Source organism: Rhamphochromis sp. 'chilingali', assembly GCF_963969265.1.
Source record: "Rhamphochromis sp. 'chilingali' genome assembly, chromosome: 13".
Classification (NCBI taxonomy): domain Eukaryota; kingdom Metazoa; phylum Chordata; class Actinopteri; order Cichliformes; family Cichlidae; genus Rhamphochromis; species Rhamphochromis sp. 'chilingali'.
In genome coordinates this window covers 34,314,520-34,341,163 of record NC_137940.1, presented here as the reverse complement: position 1 = coordinate 34,341,163, position 26,644 = coordinate 34,314,520, and the positions used below count along the sequence as shown (strand labels likewise).

Below are 26,644 nucleotides of genomic sequence, written 5' to 3'. Positions count from 1 at the left end.
GTAAAAGAGGTTTTGGTGTTTTCCTACTGCTCTGCCAGTACGTGTTCTGTCTCTGCTCTCTGAATGGTGACCTGTGATATGCTTTGATCATTGGAAATCTTGTCTGAAGTAGCTGACCAAAGAAGCCTGCTGTGCTCCGTGTTCTCAGACAGTCCACTCTATCTTTCTACCGCAAACTCTCTGTGTGTGAATGTGTCTGTGTGTGTGTGTGTGTGTGTGTGTGTGTGTGTGTGTGTGTCACTGCCTGCATGTGGATGAGGATTTGAATGTGTGGGTATATGTGCAAGAGAGAGACAGGAGAGAGGCATTGTGATCTCTCCTGTCTGTGTTGCAGGTACTGACTGTTTACATCTGTGTAAATATACTCTCACCTGTTCATTTGCGTGCAACGGTCAATAAACAGAAGCCTGTGCTTTTGATTAAAGCCCTCACTGTAATGGCCTCCTCTTTTACTGTTCATTTATTTATTGTGGATGTCTGGGCTTTAAAAGAATGAAGCCGTGAACTCTTGAGATCATCCCATCCTGAGAAACATGAAATGAGTTTAGTGCCAGAAGTGATTTCATTTGAGTTGAATGAATCAGAGAAGGGATTTTCTTACAGTGTAATAATCGGTTTATAATATTAATTACGTTAGAAGTCTGACAGGTAGTCTGAGCTGGCATCCAATGTGATTTCAGATATTTTAGAGAGGAATAAAATTTGGCTTCAAGCTGACTTAATAATCCACATTTTAAAACATTATGTAGTTTGCATTCCCAACTCTAGAGTCAGGGTTGCAAGATGGTAGAAAAATATGCATTGTTTTAGTTTTCTTGCCTCTGGACGTTATTAAAAAATAACTTAAGAGTACAGGAATCTACTGCTTACAGCTTGTAGACATACACAGCCTCTTACAAGGAGACAACTCTATTTTAAGCAATTATAATTTAAAAGTTTGAAGAGCACATTAATTATTTCCTTAAACCCAAATCTGGGGTAGATTAAAGGGTTGGATTTTATACTGAGCCTTAGTTAAAAGCCTCCTTAACCTTTAATCCAGTGTGATACTATCCATCAAATTCTCTTTTGCTTATCCCATTCAGGGTTGTGGGGGTGCTGGAGCCTACCAAGGCCCAACCTGGAAGATGGTAGATTCATACCCAGGCAACAGTGAAGCGACAGAGCTAACCATCATGCCACCGCTGCCAGTGTGATATTAAGTTTCTGAGATGGGCTTTAAAATCCAGGTCACCTTCATGTTCTTGTTCAATGATCTCCATTTTTTTTCCAGTTTGATCATATTTTGATATTCATTACATGTAACTGATGACCTGTATTGATTCATTAGTCTTAGGTAGGATAGAGCTAAAGGCAAAAAACAAAACAAAATACTAACAATTTTTTAAAGAAAAGTGGTGTGAGTGTAAAGTCTGGATCTTAACCTGCCAGGAATGATGGCGTTTAACTCTCCTGGGGCATGATTTGTGCCAGATATCAGGTAACGTGCTCCTAATATGGGAACAACTCCCTCCAGTGTGCTCAAGAATGTCTGTACCCTGGATTTACACTCCACAGAGGAAATGGTAATTTTACAGGACCACTTTGGTTCAGGCTTGACTTGAGTGCTGTTTACATTTCACACATTCCTCACATGAGTCGGCGTATTTGATTTTTGAAGACAAATAACTGCAAATTACTATTCTTTTATTTTATTAAAAAAATCATAGTAAATTATATAACAATATCAGAGAAAGTTTGATGCTCTGCAGAAGACATTTTTTCTCCCTGTGCACCATTGAATTCATACATTTATGACAAGGTTTGCAAGGACCTGCACAACCTGAACACATGGCTCTGATCAATGTTGTAGCTCTTGTGTCACAACAGTTGCTGTGTGCTTACAGTAATGTGACGTGTTTGCAGTTAGCGGCTTATTATTAAGTAGGCACGCATGCAGATGCATATGGCTGGAAATAAATAGATATAATGGGTTTTTTGGCGTCGGCAATGAGCTGAATGAACGAATCTGTATTTATGCCAGGTGTTTGACTAACCATGACAGCCATTAAAACGACAAGTAGGACCTTCTGACCATTAAGTCCTTCCGCCAAATCTTCGCCGACTTTACAAACAAATGGATCATCAGTCATCTTTTTCACAGGCCTGGTGTTTCTCAGTGGATGGATATGGATGAAGTTCAAGCGATGATTGGCGGTTATGGCTATAAAAGGTGCCATCTGTGTTACATAAGAGCAGCACCTTTTCAGCATTTAATCATCACTTTGTAATTGTGCTGGAAGAACCTTGGGGCTTAAGCTTGCAAGCTGCAAGTATTTACTTTGAGTTTTAGAATGAGTCATCTTGATGTTATTCGTCTATTCGTTACCAAAGAAGGAGGCAAGTGAGACCAGCACAGAAGTGGGACAAAAAGTGTGTGAAGTTAACAAGTCAGGCTATTTTTTATTTTTTTTTTTGTAGGATGAAAAAATGAAAATAAATGTAGCGAGCGTTAATAATTTCATACCACAGGTTTCCTGTAGCGCAGACCTGCCGTGACACTCACTAATGAATGTAAAAGTGTCAGTGCTCGTTGATGCAGATAAATGATAAACGATTCGTTTGTCTTGACTGCAGGACCGACGAGAACTTCGCTAAGAGGGCTTGTAAATTCCTGGCTGAGGTCATTGTTTATGAGCGCTTACAGAGGTTTGGCTGATGTCCTCAAGCTTTTTTTCTTCCTTTGCTCCCCCTGTCTTTAAAGCCTCGTCGCCTCAGCAGATTTCACCTCTCGGCCAAACCCACTGGACGCACTGCTGGCGTAGAGTGAAAGGCGCTCATCTTTACGCGTTGCAAAGGTGAGTCCAAACCGCAGCACATTATTAGGTAGCTGCTAAAGTTCGCTTTAGTTTATGTGAAACAAGGAGCGATTTATCACAAGGATGTTTGTGCCAAAAACTTACTTACTTAAAATGCGTAATTGTTACTTTTCTTCCTTATCGGACGGACATTTCAGACATTTAAGTTAATGACGCAAAGGGTCGGTGTGGAAATAGGTAACATGCTTGAATTACTCTGAAATCAGCTCCTTAATTTCACGCACTATGACACGCAACAGGTGATGCGCTTTGTTTGGGGCGTCAGTCCGCATATATTTAAATGAAGAAGAAAATGTTCTTTTATGTATGCCGTATGTTTATAGATATATGCTTATGCTTACTTTTATTAGCAAATTAACTAATTCTAAGGTAATCTGTGAGGAACTCTTATATACTATATAATATCTGGATATAACTCATTTACACTAATAAGAATAGTTGCAAGAATATTGCTTTGGATTGGAAATCTAGTAGCAGTTTGTACTGACATATATGTGCTACAGATAAGTTTTTGTTTGTATAATGAAGAGCAAAACCCAAAGGTATGATGTGTGGCCATAAACTGTTACAACATAAACCAGCTTACCATCTCCTCCCTTCCCGTTTGGGCAGCTGCCAAACCAAATGCATGATGTCATTAAAGAGACCTGGAGATTACAGCTTTTTCTTTGGAACACTGGACCTTTTTGTGTTTCCAGTATGACTTCACCATCCTTCAAAATCCATAAAAACGTTGTACTTAGATGGGACATAAATTAACCCAGTTTCAAACTGAAAAGACTTTTTCACATGGTTATATGTTCCTCCTGTCTAAGTCTTTTTTCTTTTTTTAACTTTTAGTAAAATCAGCATAAAAGCAGTGTACACATCCAAGCAGAGAGTGACAGATTATTCATTTATAAAGCCTGATATGTGATATATGATTGATATACATTTAAAGTGCTATGTCTCAGTGCCTCTGAGGGTACCTTTCCATCAACATCTGCCACACTTAGACAACTGGGGTGGGGGGTGGGGGCATTAAGCCAGCAGTTTATCCTGACAGAGACATACTTTAGTTAAGAGGGAAGTTCCATCATTTCTTTCAGACAGAGTGAAGAGAGAGACAAACAAGGTTGTGCCTGAGTGCCGATGACTAAGTTGTTGAAACGCATGAAACGGCGCTCTCACCAGCCCAGAACCTAAATAGGCAATGCTGCTTGTTTATCTGTGTGGGCCGACCCCGCTGAGAGGAAGTAATATCCTCTCTGTGCTCTGTGTAGATGTACTAGTCCTCCTTTATTTTCCCTCTTTAGCCACACAAAAAACAAACAGAAAATCGCTGAGAAAAATATGATTGGGATTCTTTATCATTTAGAAAGGACAGATCATGTTGTTATACGGTCTTTTATATACAAGTTCTTTTTTTTGTTGTTGTTGTTTTTTTTTGTTTTTTTTTTAATATTATCCATACAAAACAGTTCATGATTTAAAAAAACATTGAAATGTATGCATGATTTGCATGCCTTTAAATAAATAATTTAACATTTTTGAATTCTTTTATATACAAGTTCAATATCAACACAAAAAGAGCAAATTTGCACTGCTTGATATTAAAGTTATGTGCAATTAAGTGCACGAGTGTGCAAAATGTGCCAGTTTACAGTCATTACACAAGCATGATGTGGGACTGAGTTCAGCAGATTCAAATAGCTATATTTATGTTCTGTATATGCTTTTATACAACTGCTATAGCCGTCAGTTAAATGCAGCTGAGTGAAAAGTCGTGCACTTTGGAAAGTATGACTTTAGTTCATGTTAATTCAGCAATCATTATCATTCAACAAATAATTATGATGACATACATCATGGTGTGATTTGGCCTGTAGAAGTAGGTTAAAGACTATGAAATTTAAAAAATAAATGGTACCCTTTCACTCTTTGACATTATTTTGTACATACAAGTATAACATTGTTTTACTCTGACAACCAGAACGCTGACCGAACCACAGAAACTGACAGGGGATATTTCACCTTTACTTTTTATCATTAATTAAATATTGAATCCATTGTCAAGTACACAACTGGATTTCTTCTTCTCTGTAAACTATCGCTCCTTGCATCAGCAGAAAGAAATAAGTTCTTTATGTTTAGAGGCTTGAGCCATGTGAGAGCAATGAGTACCAGGGAAACTAACTTTTAGCTTTAGTCTGAAAGTTATAGTGCGTGACTGTGTGCGTGTTAGCAACACTCACATCTAAGATGTATTAGTTTAACGGGTGTTACTGTGTTGATCGACCGTCCCTTGTGGCCTTTTCGTTAGAATATATTTGACCTCGGCGTGTTTGGGTCTTGCAGTCTCATCCTGACCTTATGTCCATCTTGTAACACGGCTCCGTACATGAACAAATGGTTGGTGTGCTATGTCGCTGTGTGTGTGTTTCTGTGTGTGTGTTTGGTGATTCACTGTTCCCCTGACAAAGATAGTGTGGCTCAGGCTGTCTGCCCACTAACCAGATTTGGAGGGTGACTGAGACACTGAGATGTCCAGGACACGAGGTCATGTTGAGAAATGAGCTCTCAGACAAATAGACAAGGGTTTTGTTGCTGTTGGTAACAATGAGAATGAGGGTGGCTGCCTATGTCAGTCACCCCAAATGACTTGCTATTATTCAGGAAGTACAGGCCAGATTTCCTGTTTCTCAGCGCTGCCAGCTTAGAGAGGTGTTAGATAATGAGCTTGAAACCTCCACCTAAAAATTCATCAAATTCATTGCGTCTTACAACAGGAGCAGTTTCAAAAGTACACACACTGTGTGAGAGGGCATATTACTGCCTGGATTACTGTCTGTTTCCATTAGCATTGTGAATGACTTTACAGCCTCTGTCCTCCTTTTTTCTCTAAATATAAAAATGGCAAATTTATTACATCACCAACCAGGATTTTCTTATTTGGAACATATTTTAGTGAGTCAGCTGACCAGGGGTTGTTTGGGTTTCCCAAAAAAGGATAAGTAGCAGCCAGGTACTTGAATCAAATGCACTTGAATCACTGATCGTCAGTAAATGTGAGCACATCTATAACAGCAGAGATTTTGGTAGTTTGCTGTTCTGGAGCGTTCAGTTGTGTCTTAATGGAATGCCTAGGAGGAAAGACATCAGCAATAATCTCAAAGAAGCAATTGTTACTGCCTGTCAGTCTAGGAAGGGTTACGGGGTCATTTCCATACTGCCAGGCTTTGGGATGCTCAGAGAAACTGCAAAAAAACACCAAAAACCGAAGTGCTACACCTCAGATGCTGTTAGCATGTTAGGTTTGAAAAGCTGAATCTGAACAGGCTACAAGACTTATAGAACAATGCCCTTTGGACAGGCGGTACTAAATTGGAGATGTGTGGCCATAATGCAGAACACCATGTCTGGAGGAAACCAAAAAGCATGTCAGCACAAATACCTCATACCAACTGTCGAGCAAGGTGGCAGAGGGTGACGTTTTAGGTTGTCAGCCATCTGTCTGACAGCTGACTTTTGACCTAAATGGGGGCAGGCAGCAGGCCAACGATCCCAAGCAGAGGAACAAATATGCAGCCGAATGACTGAAAAACAAAAGAATCATGGTGTTGCAAAAGCCTAGTCAAAGTCCAGACCTCAACCGGACTGAAATGCTGCGGCGAGACCTTAAAAGACCTGCAAATGAACTGAAGCAACGTTGTACAGAAAAGTGGGACAAAATTCCTCCACAATGATGTGAGAGATTGATAAAGTCATGCAGAAAACAATTACTTTAACTTATTGCAGGCAGTTCTGCAAGTTAATGAAACGTGGATGTACACTGTGTCATGTGTTGTTCTTCATTTGAGGTTTTACCTATGTAAGGAAATTTAAATTTTAATATCTGGATGAGGTAATTTTTCTATTATGTCCTGATGTATAAAACCTTCTAAATGACAGAGTGTGTACCTTAATATTGGACCTCTACTGGTTAAAAAATAATAAGAGAAAGACAAAAAAAGAAAAATCCACCGTTTACCACGCCATCATAATTACTCCATTATCAGTTATCCAGTTTATCAAACTGTTAGACTGTGACCTTTCCAGTTTGCCCCACCCCTTATGATCAAAATTCACATGAAGTCAAGGCAACGATGAGAGGAATGCATCGCAGTGCAGACAAAGAGATAAAGACCAAGATAGATGATCCAAACAAACTAAAGGAGAAAAAGGATGTGGGGCAAAATTATCTGGTTACAGACATAATAATCTGAAACAAGACTTAAAGTTAAGTATGCAAACAAACTGAGAAGTAACAGATTTCCTGAGCAGACCATCTCCTGGAGATTTTTATAGGCTGGAGAGTCATGGCGCCTCTCGACATATTGATTAGTCTTTGTGGGTTTGCAGTAATTGCGTGACAGATTATAAAAGAGAACAAATGTAATATTGTGTTCTATGGTAATGGACCAAATCGAATCTGTAATTACAACCAGATGCCCTTTAAACAGTGTGGCACAAGCACACAGACACACACTCACTAGTTTGTGTGTATATTTAGATGTGTTTTGTGAGCAACATAGGACATTTTCTTTTCTATACACTAGTTAGGGAGTAAATAGAGAGTTTTATGGTTCCCAACTCATTAGATTTTACTTTCTGTTAGTCTGTGGGCTTTCAGTTTCCTTTAATTTTCATCGTGGTCTCATATTTCTGGCTTTAAACTTGTCTGAGTCTAAAAGCTTGAATGAATCAGAAGAAAGTGCTCTCTGTAGTTCTGCATTTGAGCTGACAAGATGATGAGAAAACAAGATGATGGTGACCATAATGTTTCTGGTATTAGTAGAAACAGTGGAAGTTAACTGAATGTAAGGAAGCTTATTTCCTACATAACATTAGGTCAAACGCTAGAACACAACTTTACTGTTTTAATTTACTCATAATGCTTTTATATCTTTGTTTTAGGAAACAGCATACAGGTAGTTTCTTTAAAATTGTTATAAAAATATGTTGTAGACGACCTGCAAAACAACGGGCTAACATAGTGGAACATTTTGATACAGGTATTTACCTCAAGGAGTTTTCATAGACCATATCAGAGCTAAAGTAATGTGAACATATTAGTTATATTTGATATACTGATTGATCCGGTGGTCAAATAGCTCCAAATAAATGATAATGTTGTTCCATATCTGCTGTTTGCTAACCAGAAGGGGGTTTTTTTCTACTCATGACTTGGGAACCTGTCTGTTGTTCCTGTAAAATAATATCTAATCATTTTGGCCTCATGTTTTGTTAATAATAACAAATGTTTCTGTTTCAGTTGTTGGTCTGGGTTAAGTATTGTAACTGCATGAGGAGAATTTGTTTTTGGCAAGAGTATTAGTGAGGAATGTGTGGGTGTTTCCTCTGGATTTAAATACAATATTCTTTCCTGAAATCTGAATCAACGAGATAACAGAGAAAGAATTCAGCACTCTTGGCTTCATTTTTTTCTATTCTTCAAACTCCACTAGTTTTTTCCATAGTATCCACTCATGAATATATAAGAGGAGATCTTTATATAACTCTCCACTAAACAGCTGCCCTCCTCATCTCAATCAATATCAACTTGTTCCTCTTGTGAGTCATCCCTTTGAATTATCCCACATATCAGCTGTACATCTTCTGAAGAGTCTTACAAAACATTTAAAGTCAGGGCAGTGGGAGTATCTGTTATCCCTCACGGTCATCATTCAAACCCCCCAGGCTGTGTTTTCCTTTTTTTTTCACCTGCTGATGTTACAGCAGAGGAATCCAATCTGCATCACCTAATCTCTGCATCATACTCTCTCTCTCTCTCATCCATCTATTCTCTAATGCATTCCCTAAAAAGGACAGGAGGGGTGAAGGTTGGATTTGGATTTGGGGTCGGGTCACAAAGGGGTATATACAGCCCCCATTTCTTAACAAGATGTGTGGTCTCCAGGTTCGACCCTCTGTGGATGCTACTGACCCTGTTTTGTCTTCCTTTTCTTTTCTTGTTCTTCTTTTTGGCCTTTCTGGAACGCAAACATGACATACAGACACTCAGGTAAAAACTTTTTGCCTGTTTTTTTGGTTTTTCTAATCTGATGCAAAATGTTTTTGTAACAGGTAAGAAGAACAGGTCTGTTTTCAGATAATGAAGTCAGTGTGTTTTCTTCTGATTGTTTTCAGAAAAACGGAGCAGGTCCACTGAGATTTTCTCGATGTGTGAAACAACCTCACCTGTAATATGAATACGGGCTATTTTTAAATGATCAGTTTTAACATCTTCAGGTGGTTTAATGAAAAACTTCACTGAAGTTCTGATACAGATATAACATTTCCCTTTGGATCAAAACAAAACCAGGGAAAGCATGTATAAAAAAAACAAAACAACTTGAATTCAAGGAACTTTTTTTCACTTCAGAAGGTGGATGAGTAAATTAACACCACAATTAAAGCTCAAATATTCCCTGTACTTTATTTACTTTAGATGAAATGTTAAAAAAAAAAAAAATATATATATATATATATATATCCACAGAAAAAGCATTTAATAAATGTTAGTCAATTGTACTATGTGATAAGTATGCCAGTTTATTTTACCTGAAGCTGATGCAGATGAACACAACAGCCTGCAATGAATTTTACCTTCTGCATGAATATAATATTCAGTATTTATTGAAACAGTGTTTAAAAGGCCATGATTCAACTCACAATGCTCATTTTAGAGGACGGGTTCGTGATTGTTAAATAGCTTATCTATCTATCTATCTATCTATCTATCTATCTATCTATCTATCTATCTATCTATCTATCTATCTATCTATCTATCTATCTATCTATCTATCTATCTATCTATCTATCTATCTATCTATCTATCTATCTATCTATCTATCTATCTATCTATCTATCTATCTATCTATCTATCTATCTATCTGTCTGTCTGTCTGTCTGTCTGTCTGTCTGTCTGTCTGTCTGTCTGTCTTTTTGTATTTTTCTGCAGTAAAATAACTTAATAGACCCAATAACTCCTCATTATATTGTATCATCATGAAAAGGCCATGTTGTACTATGGATTTGTGGTTTAATATTACAATGTGTGGATGTTCAATTATGTAGTGACTGTTTAAAAGTGTTCAGGGGCCTATTTTGAAATTTTGGAAATTGTTATTGCCATGCACCTTTACCTCTATAACACTTTCACATGAAGATGGGAACACTTTCAGTTTTCTTTAAGGAATGTTAAAGAACAGAACACTTCAACAGATATTATTTCGGCTGATATTCAGTCTGTCCAGTGTTTGACTCACTTCTTGAAGTGATCTCACTGTGACCTTTCCCACTAAAGAAGACTCCTCCCCGAAGGGAGCACAGTGGTATACACCTCTCCCACCACAGCTGAGCATCATTGTACATCACGGCTGTTTGACAGGGGGCAGCTGTCACGCTGTTTGCAACAGCAGATTAAAGTACTGGGAATGTGTCAGCTGGAGCCACAATAGCTGCATAGTCCCAGCAGTCATCAGTCTCCATCCATCTACATTTGTCCACTTTGGAAGGTCAATGGACTTTAAATAGAGTGTCCAAGTCTAAAATAGATCTCCGGGCTTGCTGGGCTTAGTAATGTGTACTGTGTGTGATTTGACAAGGTTGACTGTGTTGGACTGAAGGGGGTTTTGCCATGAAATGCTACAAGGGGGTGAGTTTAGGTGGAGTAAGGCGTGTCACTGCTCAGTCCCCAGTCCAGTCTTTATCCCTTGAGCACAGCTGCAGAACAGAGCACACCACATACCTCGCATCGCTTTCACGTGGCTTTTATTTTTATTTTTTTAACCACATCTTACTTAAATAGCTCCCTGCATAAATGTTTTCTTTGCTCCTATGGTTACTGGGACAATTGTCATACCCTGCATTGTTTCCTCCATAGCTGCTGTTGCATCGGATTAAAATGATATCTGTGTATCCAAATAAATCAATTTTTCTAAAGTTCACAGACTGTTCAGCTACCCTTTCTGGCTTCCAGATAAGCTTTTAAAGTGATCTAGATAGTGCTTATTTGTCCACACTATGCATAACTATTTATTCCAGAAAATTACTCACGCTGGATGTCAACTGTGACAGGAATGCAGGAATGTTGACCGATAAAGTAGCAAAGCCACTCTGACACAAAGTTTACAATATCATCTAATAAAGTGATCTGACCAAAACGCAAGACAAAAGATCGAATGTGGGCCGGGGCTCTGGGGAGACAGCTTTGAGGTGGAGGGGGTGAAGGGAATGCGTCTAAAAATAAGCTTTCCAGGGAGAGCTTGATAAAAAAAAAGTCTACAGGCCAGGAAACCTGCAATCAACAAGTAGACATCTGTGGGCTGCTTTTTTCCCTCACTCACACTTCTCTCATCAGTTTGGTATGCTGCTGTTAGAGCCACATGTCATAGTGTCTCAATGGGAAAGCAGAAAAAACATATACATCTTTCCACTGAAGACTAAATATAAATTCAGCATCTATTTTTTTAGGTTAAGAGGTCAGATGTATATATGCATATATGTGGGTGGAATTTATTGTTGCTTATATTCAACCTGTCAATATAAGCAACTTCAAACTTTCTGAGCTGCAACTATAAGGGGTTCAGAATGCTTCATATGTTGATTCCATGCTGTAGAAAATGCAACAGTGCCCCCTGCTGGTGCTACAAGGAAACATCCAGCCATGTAGGCAGACCTAAACGTGGAGAGCAGATTCTCTGTACACATTCAGTGACACTCTCCTCCTCTCGTCTCCTCACAGGTCCCAGGAGTTATCTAACCTCCACCATGACTGATCGCTTTGACTGCTACTACTGCCGTGACAATCTGCATGGCAAGAAGTATGTGAAGAAGGATGACAAGCACGTGTGCACCAAGTGCTTTGATAAGCTCTGCGCCAATACGTGCGCAGAGTGCAAACGCCCCATTGGTGCTGACTCCAAGGTGAAAATAGTGTGGATGGAAAAGAATGATTTTTTTGTTTTGTTTAAGCTTTGAGTGTAATGTAAAGATTTCTTACACAAATTAATATATCCTAAATGCTATTATACTTAATACTTTTATTTGGTTAAGTGCAAAGATCCTAAAATGGATTAGGGTTTCGGAAGCTTTCTAGATATTTCTCGCAGATTCCAAGGACAAAATAAAAACATTTTAAAGGTCATTTTGTAGAGAAAGGAGACTTCTGATCTGCGTATAGGCCATTTTCACATCAGCCATGCTGAGTAGACCCTGGGTGGCAGCTATCTAAATTTTAAAATGCCTTTTGTAGATGTAAATCGTCATTGAGGCTTTTGAATAAACGTGACTGAAGTGCAGACTGTCAGCTTTAATTCAAGGCTTTTAACTAAATTATAAACAGTTTAGGTGTAACAGCCAATTTTATTCACAGGGTCTTAAAGTAACTGGACAAACTAAAATAACCTGACATACGGGATTGTTCCTAATAACTTCCTCAAAATCCTTTGAAGGCAATATTTGCTTGACGTTGCTGCTTGTCCAAATAATTGTGGACCTAACTGTATGTACTATATGTTCAGAGTGCTCTCTGGCTGTAACTTGAGGTCTGGCTATTATAAAGCACCGACTTCTGCCTTGAAAATGCTCTTAGTACTCGGTCACAGGCAGTTAACTGTGTGAAAAGATGTGTCATTCCTAATAATGGAGCTTATATACCTCATTGTGCATTTCCACCCTCTCAGACCTCTAACTCCTTCATGGCTCACCACATCCTACTTCACTTCATTACCACTTTTATGCCAGTCACATAGGTTTGTTCTCTATTCGGCCCCTGAGCCTCAGTCCACATGATGAGTAAACAAACTCCATTTTAATGAGGTCTGCATCAGGACTTAGTGAGGGCACCTCTGCTCACCTCCCCACCCCTGCTTTTCCCCCTCAGGAGCTGCACCACAAGAACCGCTACTGGCATGAGGACTGTTTCCGCTGTGCCAAGTGCTACAAGTCACTGGCCAGTGAGGCATTCAGCGCTCGGGATGATGGGAAGATAATGTGTGGCAAGTGTGGCTCCCGAGAGGATGGCAATCGCTGCCAGGGCTGCTACAAGGTGGTCATGCCAGGTGGGTTTGCACCATATACACACCTTTTCTCTCTGAAAAGTTTTCATGACATTATTTCTGTGGGTAATAATTTTTCTATAGAACATTATTTTGCGCATACAACAACAACACTTTAATAAACACGGCAAAAGTTATAGGATGTAATGAATTCTTTCATTTTAAAAATTCCCTCGGATACAACAAGGTAGCATGAACCTTGATAGTAATGATAGTACATATGATAATATCAGACAGGGCACTGATATATATATATACATAATGTCCCTCCTCGTTATAGACTAAGCAAATTTTCAGCCCAGATAATTCGTTTTCAATCATCTTGTTATTCAGGATCTCAGAACGTGGAGTACAAGAACAAGGTGTGGCATGAGGAATGCTTCACCTGCATTGAGTGCAAGCAGCCAATCCGCACACAGAGTTTCCTGGCCAAGGGTGAGGACATCTACTGTTCTCCCTGCCACGAAAAGAAGTTTGCCAAGAAATGCTTCCACTGCAAGCAGGTACAAGCACAGACTTTATCATTCTCTACATTTAGTTATCATCCCGTTGTGTTTGACATCACAATCAAAATATCTGCCTTTCCAAGCCCATCACCTCTGGAGGGATCAGCTACCAGGACCAGCCATGGCACTCCGAGTGTTTCGTGTGCAAAACCTGCCATAAATCTCTGGCAGGAACTCGCTTCACTTCTCATGAGGACAACATTTACTGCGTGGACTGCTACAAGACTGATGTGGCCAAGAAGTGCCATGGCTGCAAGAACCCAATAACAGGTCAGGGAAGCATCATCATTTGTTTTGTTGTCTACATAATGTGCGCTGGGATTCATTTTTAAAAAATGATCTAAAATGTTTTGCGTACTTTCTTCGTGTTGTTTCTCACTCATTTAAGACCAACGTTGTTTGGAGTAAGGTTTAGAAGTACTGTGTTATATAGTTAGACATTTATTGTATCTGAGAGCAAGAAAAGGGCAACACTTTGTTTTCATCTCTGGCAGACAACCATTTAAATTACTTCCAATAAACTTTCAGCACAACTTCAATTTGTTCAGGCAGCACACAGCAGGTCAGCTGAACAAGCAAAAATATTACAATTTGTCTTATGGCAGGCATAATAAATGACTAATGCATGAATAAGCACTTGGATTTAAATGGAGATTAGTGCCAATGATAGGGAGCTTTTCCCTCCTTACGCAATTTCCCCTTTTAAATTTAATCCTTTAGCTCTTACATGTTGTTTTGGTCTCAAACGGTAAGATCATGTATTACATGTTTTGGCCTTTATGCTTTATGTCAGGGGTGTCAAACTCAAATACACAGTGGGCCAAAATTCAAAACTGGAACAAAGTCGCGGGCTAACGTTAATATTTATTGAAATATATTTATTCCTCCAGATATAAGAATGAATCTTTTTTTATGGACTCAAACACGTTTTGCTGAAAAACTGAATATGGAACAAGCAAAGCTTAATACTAAACAATATATATATATTAGCTGTATAATACCAGTAGGCCAGCTCTGATAGTAATTTGGTATGGCTTCGCGGGCCAAATGTAATTAGGCTGCGGGCCAAATTTGGCCCGCGGGCCAGAGTTTGACACCTATGCTTTATGTTAACATCCTTTTTTTTGTATTAAAAAACACCCTCATGTGTCTCTGTGCAGGGTTTGGCCACGGCACCAATGTGGTCAACTATGAGGGATTGTCCTGGCATGAGTACTGCTTCAACTGCAAGAAGTGCTCCCTCTCCTTGGCCAACAAGCGCTTTGTCATCAATGGAGAGCACATTTATTGCCCCGACTGTGCTAAGAAGCTGTAAAATGTGCAAACTGTTGTGCATCTGAGAATTTGATGATGTGGAGTTAACACCTAAACTGACTTTTTGACAAAAATTTGCAAGGTTGCCAAACTACAGGCTGTGTCAATTAACTTGCATTTATCTATGTAAACATAACTGCAGCTTGTTTCAGAGTCAGGGATTGGATACTAACATGACGTATTTTCTTTGTGGGTTTGTGATGTGCACTATATATCTAATACAGGATTTTGTAGAGCCTATTGAGACAAAAGTCTTTTCAGTGGCTTACTGGGATCTTTTGGGGGGGGGGAAATGCTTTTAATATGCTTCCTGCTGCTAATACATACCAGCTTTGATTAATAGTCTGTTACATCTCTGAATGCACAAATAGAAAACGAGAAAACTGTTTAGATGAACCCATACTGAAATATAAAGTGCTCATGTATTCTTAATGAGTGACATTAAATGCAAAACATGAATAAAAACAAACTGATATGAAGCCCCATTTTTCCTCTTCACAGCAAGAAATGGAAACATATTTTTTCAAGGCTTTATTGTTTTAACAGTCAGTATCTCAGTAAACTTTAGATATATTTACAGTACAAATGTAATATGTGGACAGGGCATTGTTAGTAAAACGTCTAGAGAAATATTCATATTCACAAAGTTGCCCTTGTTGAGTAGAATGATTGTCGAGGCCGAGGTAAGGAGAAGCTTTCTTAGTTGACTGTGAAACAATAAAAAAACCCAAAACAAACAACCCACACTAAATCTTAATCTAAGGCACCGTTCTAACCTAACATTATAGATGATGTTGAGGACTACGTGCTGTGAGCTCTGCATCCATACCCTGTAACATGCAGACACCGTATGTGTTCAAGCAGCAACTATAACCACTCCTTAGGTGTATTCAGGAAAGCAAAGTGGAGTATGAAAGATCTAAGGCTCAGGTTATGAATGAGGCTAAAACATCTGGATGGGAATAAGTGACAGAACTACATAAATGACTTTTTCTTTATGAAAGTTTACACAGCTCCCCCAGGAGTCTGTAAAGTCCTCAGATACGTGCTTTGTTTAAAGAAGGGTAACTTGTGACAGTGCAAAAAGTCTCATGCGTCCTAGAAGAATAACATAAGATGGCTAAAAGCGCGTAAGCTCAGAGACGTGGTAAATATTGCAGGACGGTTTATGGAGTCTGTTACATTCTTTGAGCTTATTAATCAAAGCTGAAAAGCTAAAAAGCTCAGACTCCGTATATGTACAGAGAGAGTTTAGTAAGCCAGCAGAGAAAAAGGCAAAAGTTCAAGGTCTCAAACCTCGTGCTTGGACTTTTCAAGCATCAAGAAATTCAACATTTCATGAATAACAAAGAACCAGACAACCAGCCTGACCCACGTCAGGTTTTGTCGGGTGGAAGTGCCCTCCTTATTCTACAGTAGAACAATTGAATCCTGAGCAGACGCACCTGCAACGACCAATCAACACCCCTACATCCTTTTGCGTGACATTAATTGCATTTTGATGACAGTAAAAGCACTGAGAGGCACATCTATGACTCATATCATGGGTTTAGATGTGTTTGTAAGGACAAAAATGGCTCTGTCTGTCATCCAAATCTCAACTGGTTTAGTCTTTTTTGTAGGCAAAATTTAGAATTAGCGCTTGCAGATACAGAGCTGAAACTTAGGAAACAAAGTAGATTGCCACCCAGTTTTGTTGAGCTCTTGCGAAAGGGGACATAAAGGTTGCCAGGTAGGCCAAACAGAACCTGGCAACCCCGTCACACGGCACCAGTCAAACTGAAACCGAATAGTCATTTACACAGACTCTTGAATTCTCCACAACCTGAGCCACTCCATCCTAAACATGGCTTCATTTGCCTAATACTGATTATTTACACAATATAATAACACTTAAATATATGTAGAAATGCATTTTCATATAGAAACCAACAGCCAAAATTGTATACTACAAAAATAGTTGAAATGCATTTTGTCATATGTAGCAGCTAGTTTGACAGGATATTTAGATGGTGGTTAGTTGGAAAGAAGTGGAACTGATGATGAAGCACACAGAAGAATGAATCACAAAGCGGGAACTAAAGCTCAAGTTAAAACCGGATCATTGAAAGCCTGATTCCTAGTTTCAGTTTAGTAACAAACACCATGTCAAGAAGCTCAGAAGCAGCTAAAAATAAACTACTGGATTTCACCTCTGTCTTGTGACAGTCTGTTACAGGTATGGTTATTCAAACAGTTGGAGGAGTCGCCACAAATGACACTAAAACCGGACCCAGCTAGGACTCTTGTAAAGTACAATATTAGTAAACTTGTATTCTATATACAAATGCAAAAAAAAAGAAAAAAAAGGAAAACCTAAACCGTGAGCTTCAAACAAGTGCAAAAAGTTTACTGAACATGTGGATCTACACATGGTTCGCCTTCAAATGCAACTGCTGTGCTGCTGAAGCCCTCTAGTGGCCAAAGAAGGAAAGGGGGGGAAAAAATCAAGGAGGGGGATGAAATGGCAAAAGCCCAGTCAAGTAATGTATTAACACAGCCAATCCCGAGGTTAGCAGGGACTGCTAACCTGTGCATGCAAGAAAAAAAAATTTGTTTTAAAAAATTAGAAAGGAGGGAAAAAAAATTGTAAGGCCATGTTGCTGCAAAAAGTAGACTGTCAAGTAAATTTAGATCAGTCACATGGAGAACCTGTGATGCCACCTCCACCAAACCCCAACAAAACAGAACGTATAACAATTTCTTCCATTAATTAAGAATAATTCACAAAATCTATTGTGCATGTGTCCTGGAATATTCTCACAAGAAGAAAAAAAGACTAAACATTTGATAACAATAATTACAATATCAAAGAAGCCAAAATTAATAAATTATAACAACGCACCCCTGACAAAAGCAAACACTTTAAAAAAAAAATCATCAAAACTGAACAAAATTGAGAAAAAAAAAAAAAATCTGGAGAACTAAAAACCACAAGAGGAAGAGGAAAAAGACCCAGGGTAAGCATGTGGAAAGAACAGACAGCATTTCCCTGAAGCACAATTATTAATATATACTTTCAATACATAGTTTCCTCATCATGTAGGGTGCAAACGTAGCACTTGGGTGGTCTTTCCACTTCACCTTGTGCTCCTCCCTCTGGAAAAGGAGGAGAAAGGGGAGAAAGCTGCTTGGAATTGACAGAATTTTTAAGGAGGTCAACTGGACAGGAACTTTAGGAGTGCAGCAATAAGAGGCTTCTCAGCGACGCCGCAGACGTCAAATCTCTGGAGGGACATAAAACACGAGAGTTCTTGTCAGTTGTTAAGTTAGACAATGGCAGCATCGGAGTCATCAGCGACTGACAGCTCACCTGGCAGGGCTTCTATGGGTTGACTGGAGGAATGCAGCGTGCTGATGGGGGTTTCATTGTCTTCAAAGGCTACTCTGGTTCCATCTGAGCTCCCGTCACAATTGATCAAGACATTGTTACAGTCCCCCGCCTCAAGGAGGGGTCGAGACTTGGAGTGGCCGTTAAGATCAATGAGCTCCTCAAAGCTCCATTGGTTGGATTTTCCATTGACTGTGGAGACCAACTTGGTAGAGTCTTGCTCATTCGTGAACTCAGAACCCTCGACAAGGCGACCCTCAGGTACTGGACTGAAGAAGGGGAACCAAGGGAGAGTAAGAGATTATTATAGGTGTTTGTATTTTAATAGAAATACATCTGAACTAAAATCTGATTCTTAAGAGAGAAAAAAAGATCTGAAATGTAATGTATTTTATGTATTTCTCTGTAAAATGTTAGAAGCCAAACTGTAAAATATGAGATGGGAGTCTTTGGCTTCACTAACATACCAAAACAGTTTAATAATGTGAGAAAATCTTGTCCCACCTCTGACATGTTAGCTAACTTGTAATACCGAGGTATTTTGTGAGGAAGAAAAGTGCCAACTATTTGAGGCAGTTTTAGATGACTAAACGTAACTCAGTTTGTGGGTTTTGTTGGTTTCTCTACAGTTGTACCTTTCTGCCTGAGTCTCATCTGTGCTTGTGCCATTGTTATTCTCCTTGTCTGTCTCTGATGTCTCGTCCGTGTGGCCCAGAGGCTCTTCTCGCTCTGTTGCAGGCTCACCGGAGGACAGACAGCTCTCATCTTTGTCAATCTCTGTTACTGTATTAGGGCGACAATGAAAACACAGATTAGATATGTCACAAGTCGCATAGAAATATATGTAATTTTACTCAAGCAATATGTAAGTACATTGAAAGTAAGAAGATACATTCGCAGTTACAGACAAATAATGAAAGCTGCTCAGCATATTTAGATTCTTAGCTGAAAAAGACTGGAGAACTCTTACTTTTAGTTTCATAGTTTATCTGGTCCATTTCCTCATCTTCATTCTCCTGTGTGCATTTATCATCATCTCTCTACACAGGAGACAAATGTTAACAGACCTTGATTGTGAAGGAATTTTCCAAAAATCACAAATACGACCAAATGGGTTGACTGAATGTGAGCTCACCTTTAAATCATTTTGGTCCCCTTTTCTAGTTCTCTTCATTATTTCTTCAATTCTCTGTAACAGAAAGAAGTTAGGTTAGAAATTAATTTCTAGTAATTACTTTGCCAATGTGATCTGGACTCTTGGGTAAAGGAGAGACTGATGGTTAAAAAACTGACTCTCGATGTAACTTCTTGTCAAAACAAAATTATTTAATGACACGTCGATGAATCAAGGCCCAAAACAAAAATTTAAAAAGTTGATGCACCCATCATACCTTCTTCCTCTCCATACGCTCCTGTTGGTTCTGCTGCATAATGCGGTCTCTCTCCTGACGAACTCTTTCTGCCTCCTCCTGGGCTTTGGCCTCGGCCTCCTCGCGTTCCCTTTGGAGCTCAGCCTGCCTTTGTGCTTCCTCCTCTGCCAGCCTAATCCGTTCCTCCTCTGCTAGGCGAGCCTCTTCCTCTTCCCTAAGTTTTCTCTCCTCTGCAAGCTGCTTTTCCTCCTCCAGACGTTTCAATCGAGCCTCTTCTGCTAATCGTGCCTCTTCTTCTTTTCTCAACCTAAGATAGTCAAAAATGGCACCTCTTAATTTAACGTATCCTGACAAATGAAAATTATTCGTATTCATTACCAGTATGCCTCAGCCTGTTTCATTAGCTAAAACAATGCAAATCGCACATGTGGCTATAAAATACAAGCAGCTCCAAACTACTGTTGTTATTAAACAACTTTGTTGTCAATGGTATTACGCTGTGGTCATAAATGAGGTTACTCTGTCATATATAGACAAACAACACACAATAAAAACAATAATTTATGATGATAACTTGTGGAACAAACAAGAACACAGTTCCAGCAGCTCAAATAACCTTACCTCTCCTCTTCCTCCTTCTGTAGCCTAAGCTTCTCCTCTCTCTCTTTCTGCTCTCGCATCAGTCTACGGTTTTCTGCCAGGATCTTGGCAGCCTCAGCAGCAGAGTTGGTGCCTGACGTAGCCTTTGAGTCTGACAGGTGGAAAAGACAAATGCGGAGGTTGAGGACTTTCTGTCAGCTACTTTGTCAATGCTGTACGGGCCTGATTTACCTCAACTTTAACCTTTCTTCTCAAATCAAGCTCTGGCAGCACATCATCCCTACCATCACCGACCTTCATCAGCACATGGTAAAGTCCCATCCCCTCATCAGGTATACCTTTGCCCTCAAGTATCAGACCATGTCCATTATCATACCCCTGATTCATACTGGATGCCTTTTGAGGCCTGGACTACACTCTTGAATACTCTCTCAGCGAGGATTCGCACTGCTACTTCTATTGTGACTTCCAGACAGTCCTGAAAACCAGCAGCTCACAAAGCTCACAAAGAATTTGTCATCACAGAAAAGACAGAAGCAGAACAGTGAAGAAAGTGTCTTGATAAAGTTCAACTTGAATCCCAGAGTATCCCTTTGCTTTGAGTGAAGTACTCTCCTCAGGAATTCATACATGAGGTTAGACAACAAAGGTTAACACATCAAGCCATTTATCCATTTATGTTTTGGGTGTATTGGGTGTGTTAAGCCATAGTAAGCAATGTGACAAATCTATCAGCTGGACTGTTGAATAAACTCATCCTTCCATTTTCTTAACTGCTCATAAAACAGCCATTGGGGAGCCTATCTCAGCAGACACAGGGTAAACGCCGTTCATACACTCCTAAAAATAAATGTGCAACCTAAACTGGACCATGCTTTTAGAGCTTTTAACACACAGTGGATATCTGGTTGCATGTAAATCCATATGAAAACGATTTTCCCTGCCAGGAGGTGGCAGAAGAAACAGCAAATCCAAATGTCTAAAGCATGCGACTCCAGGTGATAAACGCTACCTTTTCTGCTTCACCGAGATTTATTGCAATATGTAAACACAATCCCAATAATGGTGTGTCTACTAAAATAAAATGACATGTTATAAAACCATGTTCAGTGATTGTGATTCCCTTGTGCTTAAAGCACAAATTCTGTTTGCAGTTTCCTCTGAATGCAGTCAATGAAGCATGTGCCAATAACTACGTGCAGGACAAACAGTCTTTTTGCAGAAGCAACATTTTTGAAAAAAAGGGATATGTCATTATGACCTGGAGGTAATCACCTGGAACTAGACGTGCTGCAGTACATTAGCCGAAAACACTTTAACTTAGTGACTTAAGACTTAGCTTGGTTTACAAAGATATCATCTTGTCCTGCTTTACTGGCTGAAATGAAATGTATGTCTGAATACAGTGAACAAACATCCTGGTTTGCAGGATAATGAACAGTCTTGGCAAATACTGCTACCGACTGCCAGGTGACAATAGCTGTTAAGTCACAGTACATAAAGCAATCTTTCTCTGTTAACTGCTCACCATCTTTGTCTTTGGTCTTGCTGGAATCAGAGGACTGTTGAGCCACAGCTTGAACAGGACATAGATCTTTGGACTTTGAGTTCCTCTTTCGTAAGGTTGGTGGTCCTGCTGGAGCGAGAGGCTTCTGGATGGGTGGGGGTTTGGTTGATGCAGGCTGAGGAGACGGTGGGCGTTGTTTCATTGCGCCTGGAGAGGCTGGGCGCATCTTAGGGCTTTGCCTGCAGAAGAAATTGTGTGTGCCATCTTATTTTCTGACTTAAAACCAAATGAAAATGCATGTGTTTCATAACAAATCCTGTGCAGGAGTCTTACTTGGGTGCTGAAGGCGAAGGAGTCCTCTTCGGACCTGGACTGGGGGCAGGCGATGGCGAACGGTGCCGACCTGGAGTGGATGGGGAGGCAGGACGTTGCCCCACAGGTGATGTTAACTTCTTATCTTTCTGTAATTTCACAAAAAAAAAAGGACACGAGTGGAGACAGTATTAATGAAACCACTCTCAAATAGGGTTATTCCAAGAACGTAAAACCAATTCCCACAAAATCCTTTGTGTATTATGAAATATTTATAGAACATATTGAAAAACAAAGCACTTTAGTGATGAATTTAACTGATTCCCCCCCAAAAAAGCTTTTACTTTGTAACAAACTCCTCACCGTATTCTTTCACTACAAATCTTTGTAGATTACTTTTGCTGCAGGTCTTGAAAATTAACTTTAAAACAATTACTGGTTTGTATTGAGATGTAATACAAATAGAAGTCTTTGAATTCCAATTATCCACATTATCCATTCAGTACATCTTAAGGAGAGATGATAACATGATGGTGAGAAAAGTCAGAGGCTTCTGACATTGGGTCCCACAGTCTGGGTGGGGTCTGCTTTGCATGGCCTGATTTGTCCATAATCGGGCCACTGTGAATCCCTTTGTTTCATACTATGACAATGAAGCCCTTCACAACCACAGCGAAGGCGGAAGAAAGCCAGGTTGAGAAAGAACCAGGCACGGCAGACCAACAAGTGAGACCATACAGATAAGACCCTCAAGCATCAGCAGTATGAAATTTTGCCCATGTTTAAATGAGTGACCAGCAAAGTCCAAAGAGCAGCTGCATGAGTAACATTTCCCTATGGTTAGCATCCTGCAGAAGTACTTTGACAGGCAAATGTAGCAGGATATATGCATATACAGTGACATGAAAAAGCATTTTTTGCATATTTGTCTTACTTAAATGTTTTAGATCAAACAAATTCTAATACTAGACAGAGATCACTGGTTAGTTATCCAAACCTAACTGGCTCTATGTGGAAAAAGTAACCCACCCTCCTTTAAATGATGAGATGACTGTAATTAATCACATTTATGGAAACCTGAGTTTATTTTCTCTAACTACACCCAGGCATGCTTAATGTCAGAGCTGCTGAACCAAGAAATCATTTAAATAGAAACTGTCTAACAAAATAAAGTGGGCTAATAAATTTCGAAAAGCAACACACAGTGCTGCGATCTAAAGAAACAGCCGAGAAAGAAAGTTATTGACAACTATCAGTCTGGAAAGGGTTGCAAAGTCATTTCTAAGGCTTTGGGACTCCGGTGAACCACAGCAAGAGCCATTATCCACAAATAAAGAAACCTCTACACCTTCCCAAGAGTGTGCGACCTATCACAAATACTCCAAATGTGCATTGACGACTCACTAATACATCAGGAAGGGGGCAATTTATTTCCCATGCCACTCTGTTTGTTGCACAAATTTTAATGTAGGAAAGTTTTCATTTTCTGTCAACTCCCTGCAGCTTCTGGATACAACATGAACAAATATGAACACCAAGCACAGCACAGACTACATAAAACCTACCACCACCACAGTAGAACAAACACTGACACTGCACACACAAATATCACACAGATTTATTAGTACACTAAACACACAGTCACTGTAGATAGCACTACTTGCTGTGCTCCCTCTTGCTACAATGCTACTAAAAAAAAGTAAGCTACTGAAACTTTTTCTGTCCATGATTTCCAAACAACTTTCCCACAGAAATAAAACCATAGCTTTGCTACACATGTTTTTTTTAATTATGTAATATAATCAAAACTCCATTAAATTATTTCAAGCACATCTTCTATGAGCAGAATAACATACTCTGTCGTTCTTATAGTCACAACCAAATGCGTAACCTAAATGTGTCTATGATCACTCGGAAATTTCGATATGGATTAGGAGATGCCAGCTAAAGCCCTACATCCAGGTTACTCCATCAGCAAATCCAAAGTGATACTAAACAAATCGAACATTATTTTTCAGTTTTCTGACATGAGAACATTTTTAAAATTGAGATCAACGATTAAAAGCTAAGTTCAGTTATTAAAACGAAGGTGTTCATACCATCGAAGGGTCCAGGGCTCCATCGGCTGACACAGATGTGGTCATGCTGCTCTTCTGTCGGTCGCTGCTGCGGCTGCGCACTGGACCACGGGGTGGGTGCAATGGGCTGGCAGAGGCTGAGCGAGGACACAGGTGACACTCTGGTAAAGGACACAGTCATCGCAGGACCATGGGAGCACAACCAATGGGAGGAGTGATAAGCGACCAAATTGGGCAGCAAAGCAGCAAAAAGCAAAAGGAGTGAATGATTAAGAAAAGAGGGGGAATACAGAGGTAAGGTTGGGGAAAGAAGGAATGAGGAAGGGAGAATGATGGATGGAAGAAATGAAAGGTTTTTGTAAGGAGAGAGAGCACAAAAAAAACAAAGCGACTTGTTAGATATAGCTCATTACGCAGGGAATAGCTTAATTTCTGAAACTCCGGACAGGCTGGAAATTACTGGAGACACATAACAAGCAGGGAGCAACAATGTGGCGAAAAACCCAAACACCCTGCAGCTTCTGGATACAACATGAACAAATCTAAACACCGGGCACCATAAGCACAGCACAACACACATTATGTAAAACCTACCACCACCAAAGTAGAACACACACTGACACTGCACACACACAAAAATCACACAGATTTATTAGTACGTTAAACACATAGTGAATGTAAATAGCACTGCTTGCTGTGTTCGAGTACAGTAACTAGAGTATGAGTAATGAGTAATATGTCTTTCTTTTGTCATGCTGTAACTGTTCCTAATCAGAGAGAGACCGACCTTTCAAGTTTCAGGACAGGACTGAGAAATAACTATAACACTGTAATGGCAAAGGCTCTAACACACTGTCTTTAGCAATTAGGTTTAGTCTAGCCTGCAGTTAGAAGAGGAAATGGTGCTGTGCACTAGCTTGCTGTGTCAGATTGAGGGATTAACCATCATAATCCCAAGACCCAAAGAACTCTCCCTGCCACAGCCTGTTCACTAAATTCATTCAGAGTTTATACTGCACCGCAGCAATGACTATGAAACCTACCCTGTAATGAGCTGCTGCTAATGTGGATGAGTCATGCTTCTACTGGGGCTATACTTAGCAGAGGATCTATACCTTCTAACAGGTTTGTAATGGCCACTCAATACTCAATAAACGCCACAGCCTAAAACCAACACTAGAAATGCAGCTGCAGCTTTGAAGTGCTTTACAGTACACTCCCCTTCCTACCTATAAAAACACACAGTCAACCAGGGAAAAAGAGGTATTCATTACTGTGGTTGTATGTTAATCATTGCAGGCTGTCAACCACTATAGAGCAATTGATCATTACCACCACAGCAAAAAACTTATTCACATTAAGGCATGTCAGTCATCGAGGGCGACATAAAAACCCACACAGGATGCTTTAAAGCATCCACAATATCAACACATATTATGCCTCACTATGAGAACTCATGGAAAGGCACAACAGACCTACTTTGATGTAACAAGAACCAATAGGTAAGCAGCTTAGAGTAAATCTCCTAGTGTGGACCCTGAAGCTACTCTGAGGCAGAGAAATGCTCCTGACCAAGACTGCCCTGCACAGCCCAGCTCAGCACACAACAACTGATTGTATCAGATTTGGAAATGCATGTAAACTAAACGTGTGTGTGTGAGTATGTCAGTTTATTTGTTAGAATGTAAATACACTTTCTCATGCTATTTATTATAATTAATTACTGTGCACACGTTAACATTTGATCACTACAACTGCAGTCAAAACTCTGAAGCGACCAATCACTTTGAAAAGTCCAAAAGTGCATCTGGGCAGTGGAATGAAATTATCTAGTTAACTGATAATGGGAATACCTAGGTTGACTTTTTACTGATGAAACGAGAGGGTAACCAGGTCTGTCCCTGGCCAACTTTCCTCTCTTTCAGGGTCTCCTAAGCGGAGGTTACCTGGGGCATCTGTTCCTTCAGCGGACAGGGCGGCAGCGCTCTTGCTCCTAGCTAGTGAGGCCTGGGTGGGTGTGAGCAGGCGACTAAGGACCCCTCCATCCACAGTAGTGGCCAGTGGCCTGCGAGCTACACGTCCGAAAAAAACAGATCACCGGAAAAAAGCAAGAGAATGTAAAGGCCAAGATAGAAAGAGTGGATGAGAATGGGGAATAAAAGTAAAGAAACAAAGTTCACCATGTGATTTAACAAGAGAATCAACATACAGAACCAAAGGTAATGGCTCTCGTCTTAGATAGGTTCCTTATAAACTGTCTTTATACTTTCATAAATATAGAGTTAAAGAAGGATACTCAATAAAAGACAGTACATAAGGTGACCGTGGAAAAGTACTGAGACTGATAAAAGAGTTTGCCTGGTAGGTGATTAGTGAAAAGCTCATCAAAGTAATGGTTCCTTAGGATTTGCTGAAGGGAAAAACAAATTATGAAATGACTTTAAAGCAATCAGAAGAATAATACTGGGTAAGAAGAAGAGAAGAATAAACAAAAGAACAGTGACCATGTCTATTACAGTGCTACATCTAATGCTGTGCAATGTTCTCTATTGTGGAAAGAGAAAAAACGGTCCAAATTATTCCTGCAAAGAAAGAGGATGACTACAGCCCTTCTAAAAGCACACTAGCTAAGACACTAAGAAAATTC

The 26,644-nt window shown here is 39.7% G+C and overlaps 2 protein-coding genes across 10 annotated transcripts in view; one reads left to right on the top strand and one right to left on the bottom strand.

Annotated features, from left to right (window-relative positions):
• Nucleotides 1-2,691: 2,691 nt before the first annotated feature.
• On the top strand, nucleotides 2,692-15,239 carry fhl1a (four and a half LIM domains 1a). 2 transcript variants are annotated; one of them, XM_080901375.1, is made up of 6 exons: nucleotides 2,692-2,837; nucleotides 11,626-11,807; nucleotides 12,766-12,943; nucleotides 13,274-13,443; nucleotides 13,530-13,716; nucleotides 14,607-15,239. In XM_080901375.1, exons 2-6 carry the CDS (start codon nucleotides 11,652-11,654, stop codon nucleotides 14,759-14,761), a joined length of 846 nt encoding a protein of 281 aa, XP_080757501.1. In that variant the 5' UTR covers nucleotides 2,692-2,837; nucleotides 11,626-11,651; the 3' UTR covers nucleotides 14,762-15,239. The 2 variants fall into 2 exon arrangements, with proteins under 2 accessions (XP_080757501.1, XP_080757500.1); XM_080901374.1 differs by lacking the exon at nucleotides 2,692-2,837 and adding an exon at nucleotides 8,752-8,901.
• Nucleotides 15,240-15,293: 54 nt separating this feature from the next.
• Nucleotides 15,294-26,644, bottom strand: part of map7d3 (MAP7 domain containing 3) — a 29,969-nt gene continuing 18,618 nt past the window's right edge. For 4 of the 8 annotated variants that reach the window (XM_080901365.1, XM_080901369.1, XM_080901366.1 and 1 more), the window contains 11 exons: nucleotides 25,944-26,069; nucleotides 24,019-24,158; nucleotides 21,941-22,068; nucleotides 21,629-21,846; nucleotides 20,122-20,251; nucleotides 19,522-19,807; nucleotides 19,266-19,319; nucleotides 19,101-19,170; nucleotides 18,766-18,913; nucleotides 18,113-18,399; nucleotides 15,294-18,026 (listed from right to left, as the gene is read on the bottom strand). In XM_080901365.1, the coding sequence (XP_080757491.1) occupies nucleotides 18,019-18,026; nucleotides 18,113-18,399; nucleotides 18,766-18,913; nucleotides 19,101-19,170; nucleotides 19,266-19,319; nucleotides 19,522-19,807; nucleotides 20,122-20,251; nucleotides 21,629-21,846; nucleotides 21,941-22,068; nucleotides 24,019-24,158; nucleotides 25,944-26,069 (1,595 nt within the window). In that variant the 3' untranslated portion in view covers nucleotides 15,294-18,018. The remainder of the gene's footprint in view (nucleotides 18,027-18,112; nucleotides 18,400-18,765; nucleotides 18,914-19,100; nucleotides 19,171-19,265; nucleotides 19,320-19,521; nucleotides 19,808-20,121; nucleotides 20,252-21,628; nucleotides 21,847-21,940; nucleotides 22,069-24,018; nucleotides 24,159-25,943; nucleotides 26,070-26,644) is intronic. The other 4 variants (XM_080901367.1, XM_080901371.1, XM_080901372.1 and 1 more) reach the window with 2 other exon arrangements.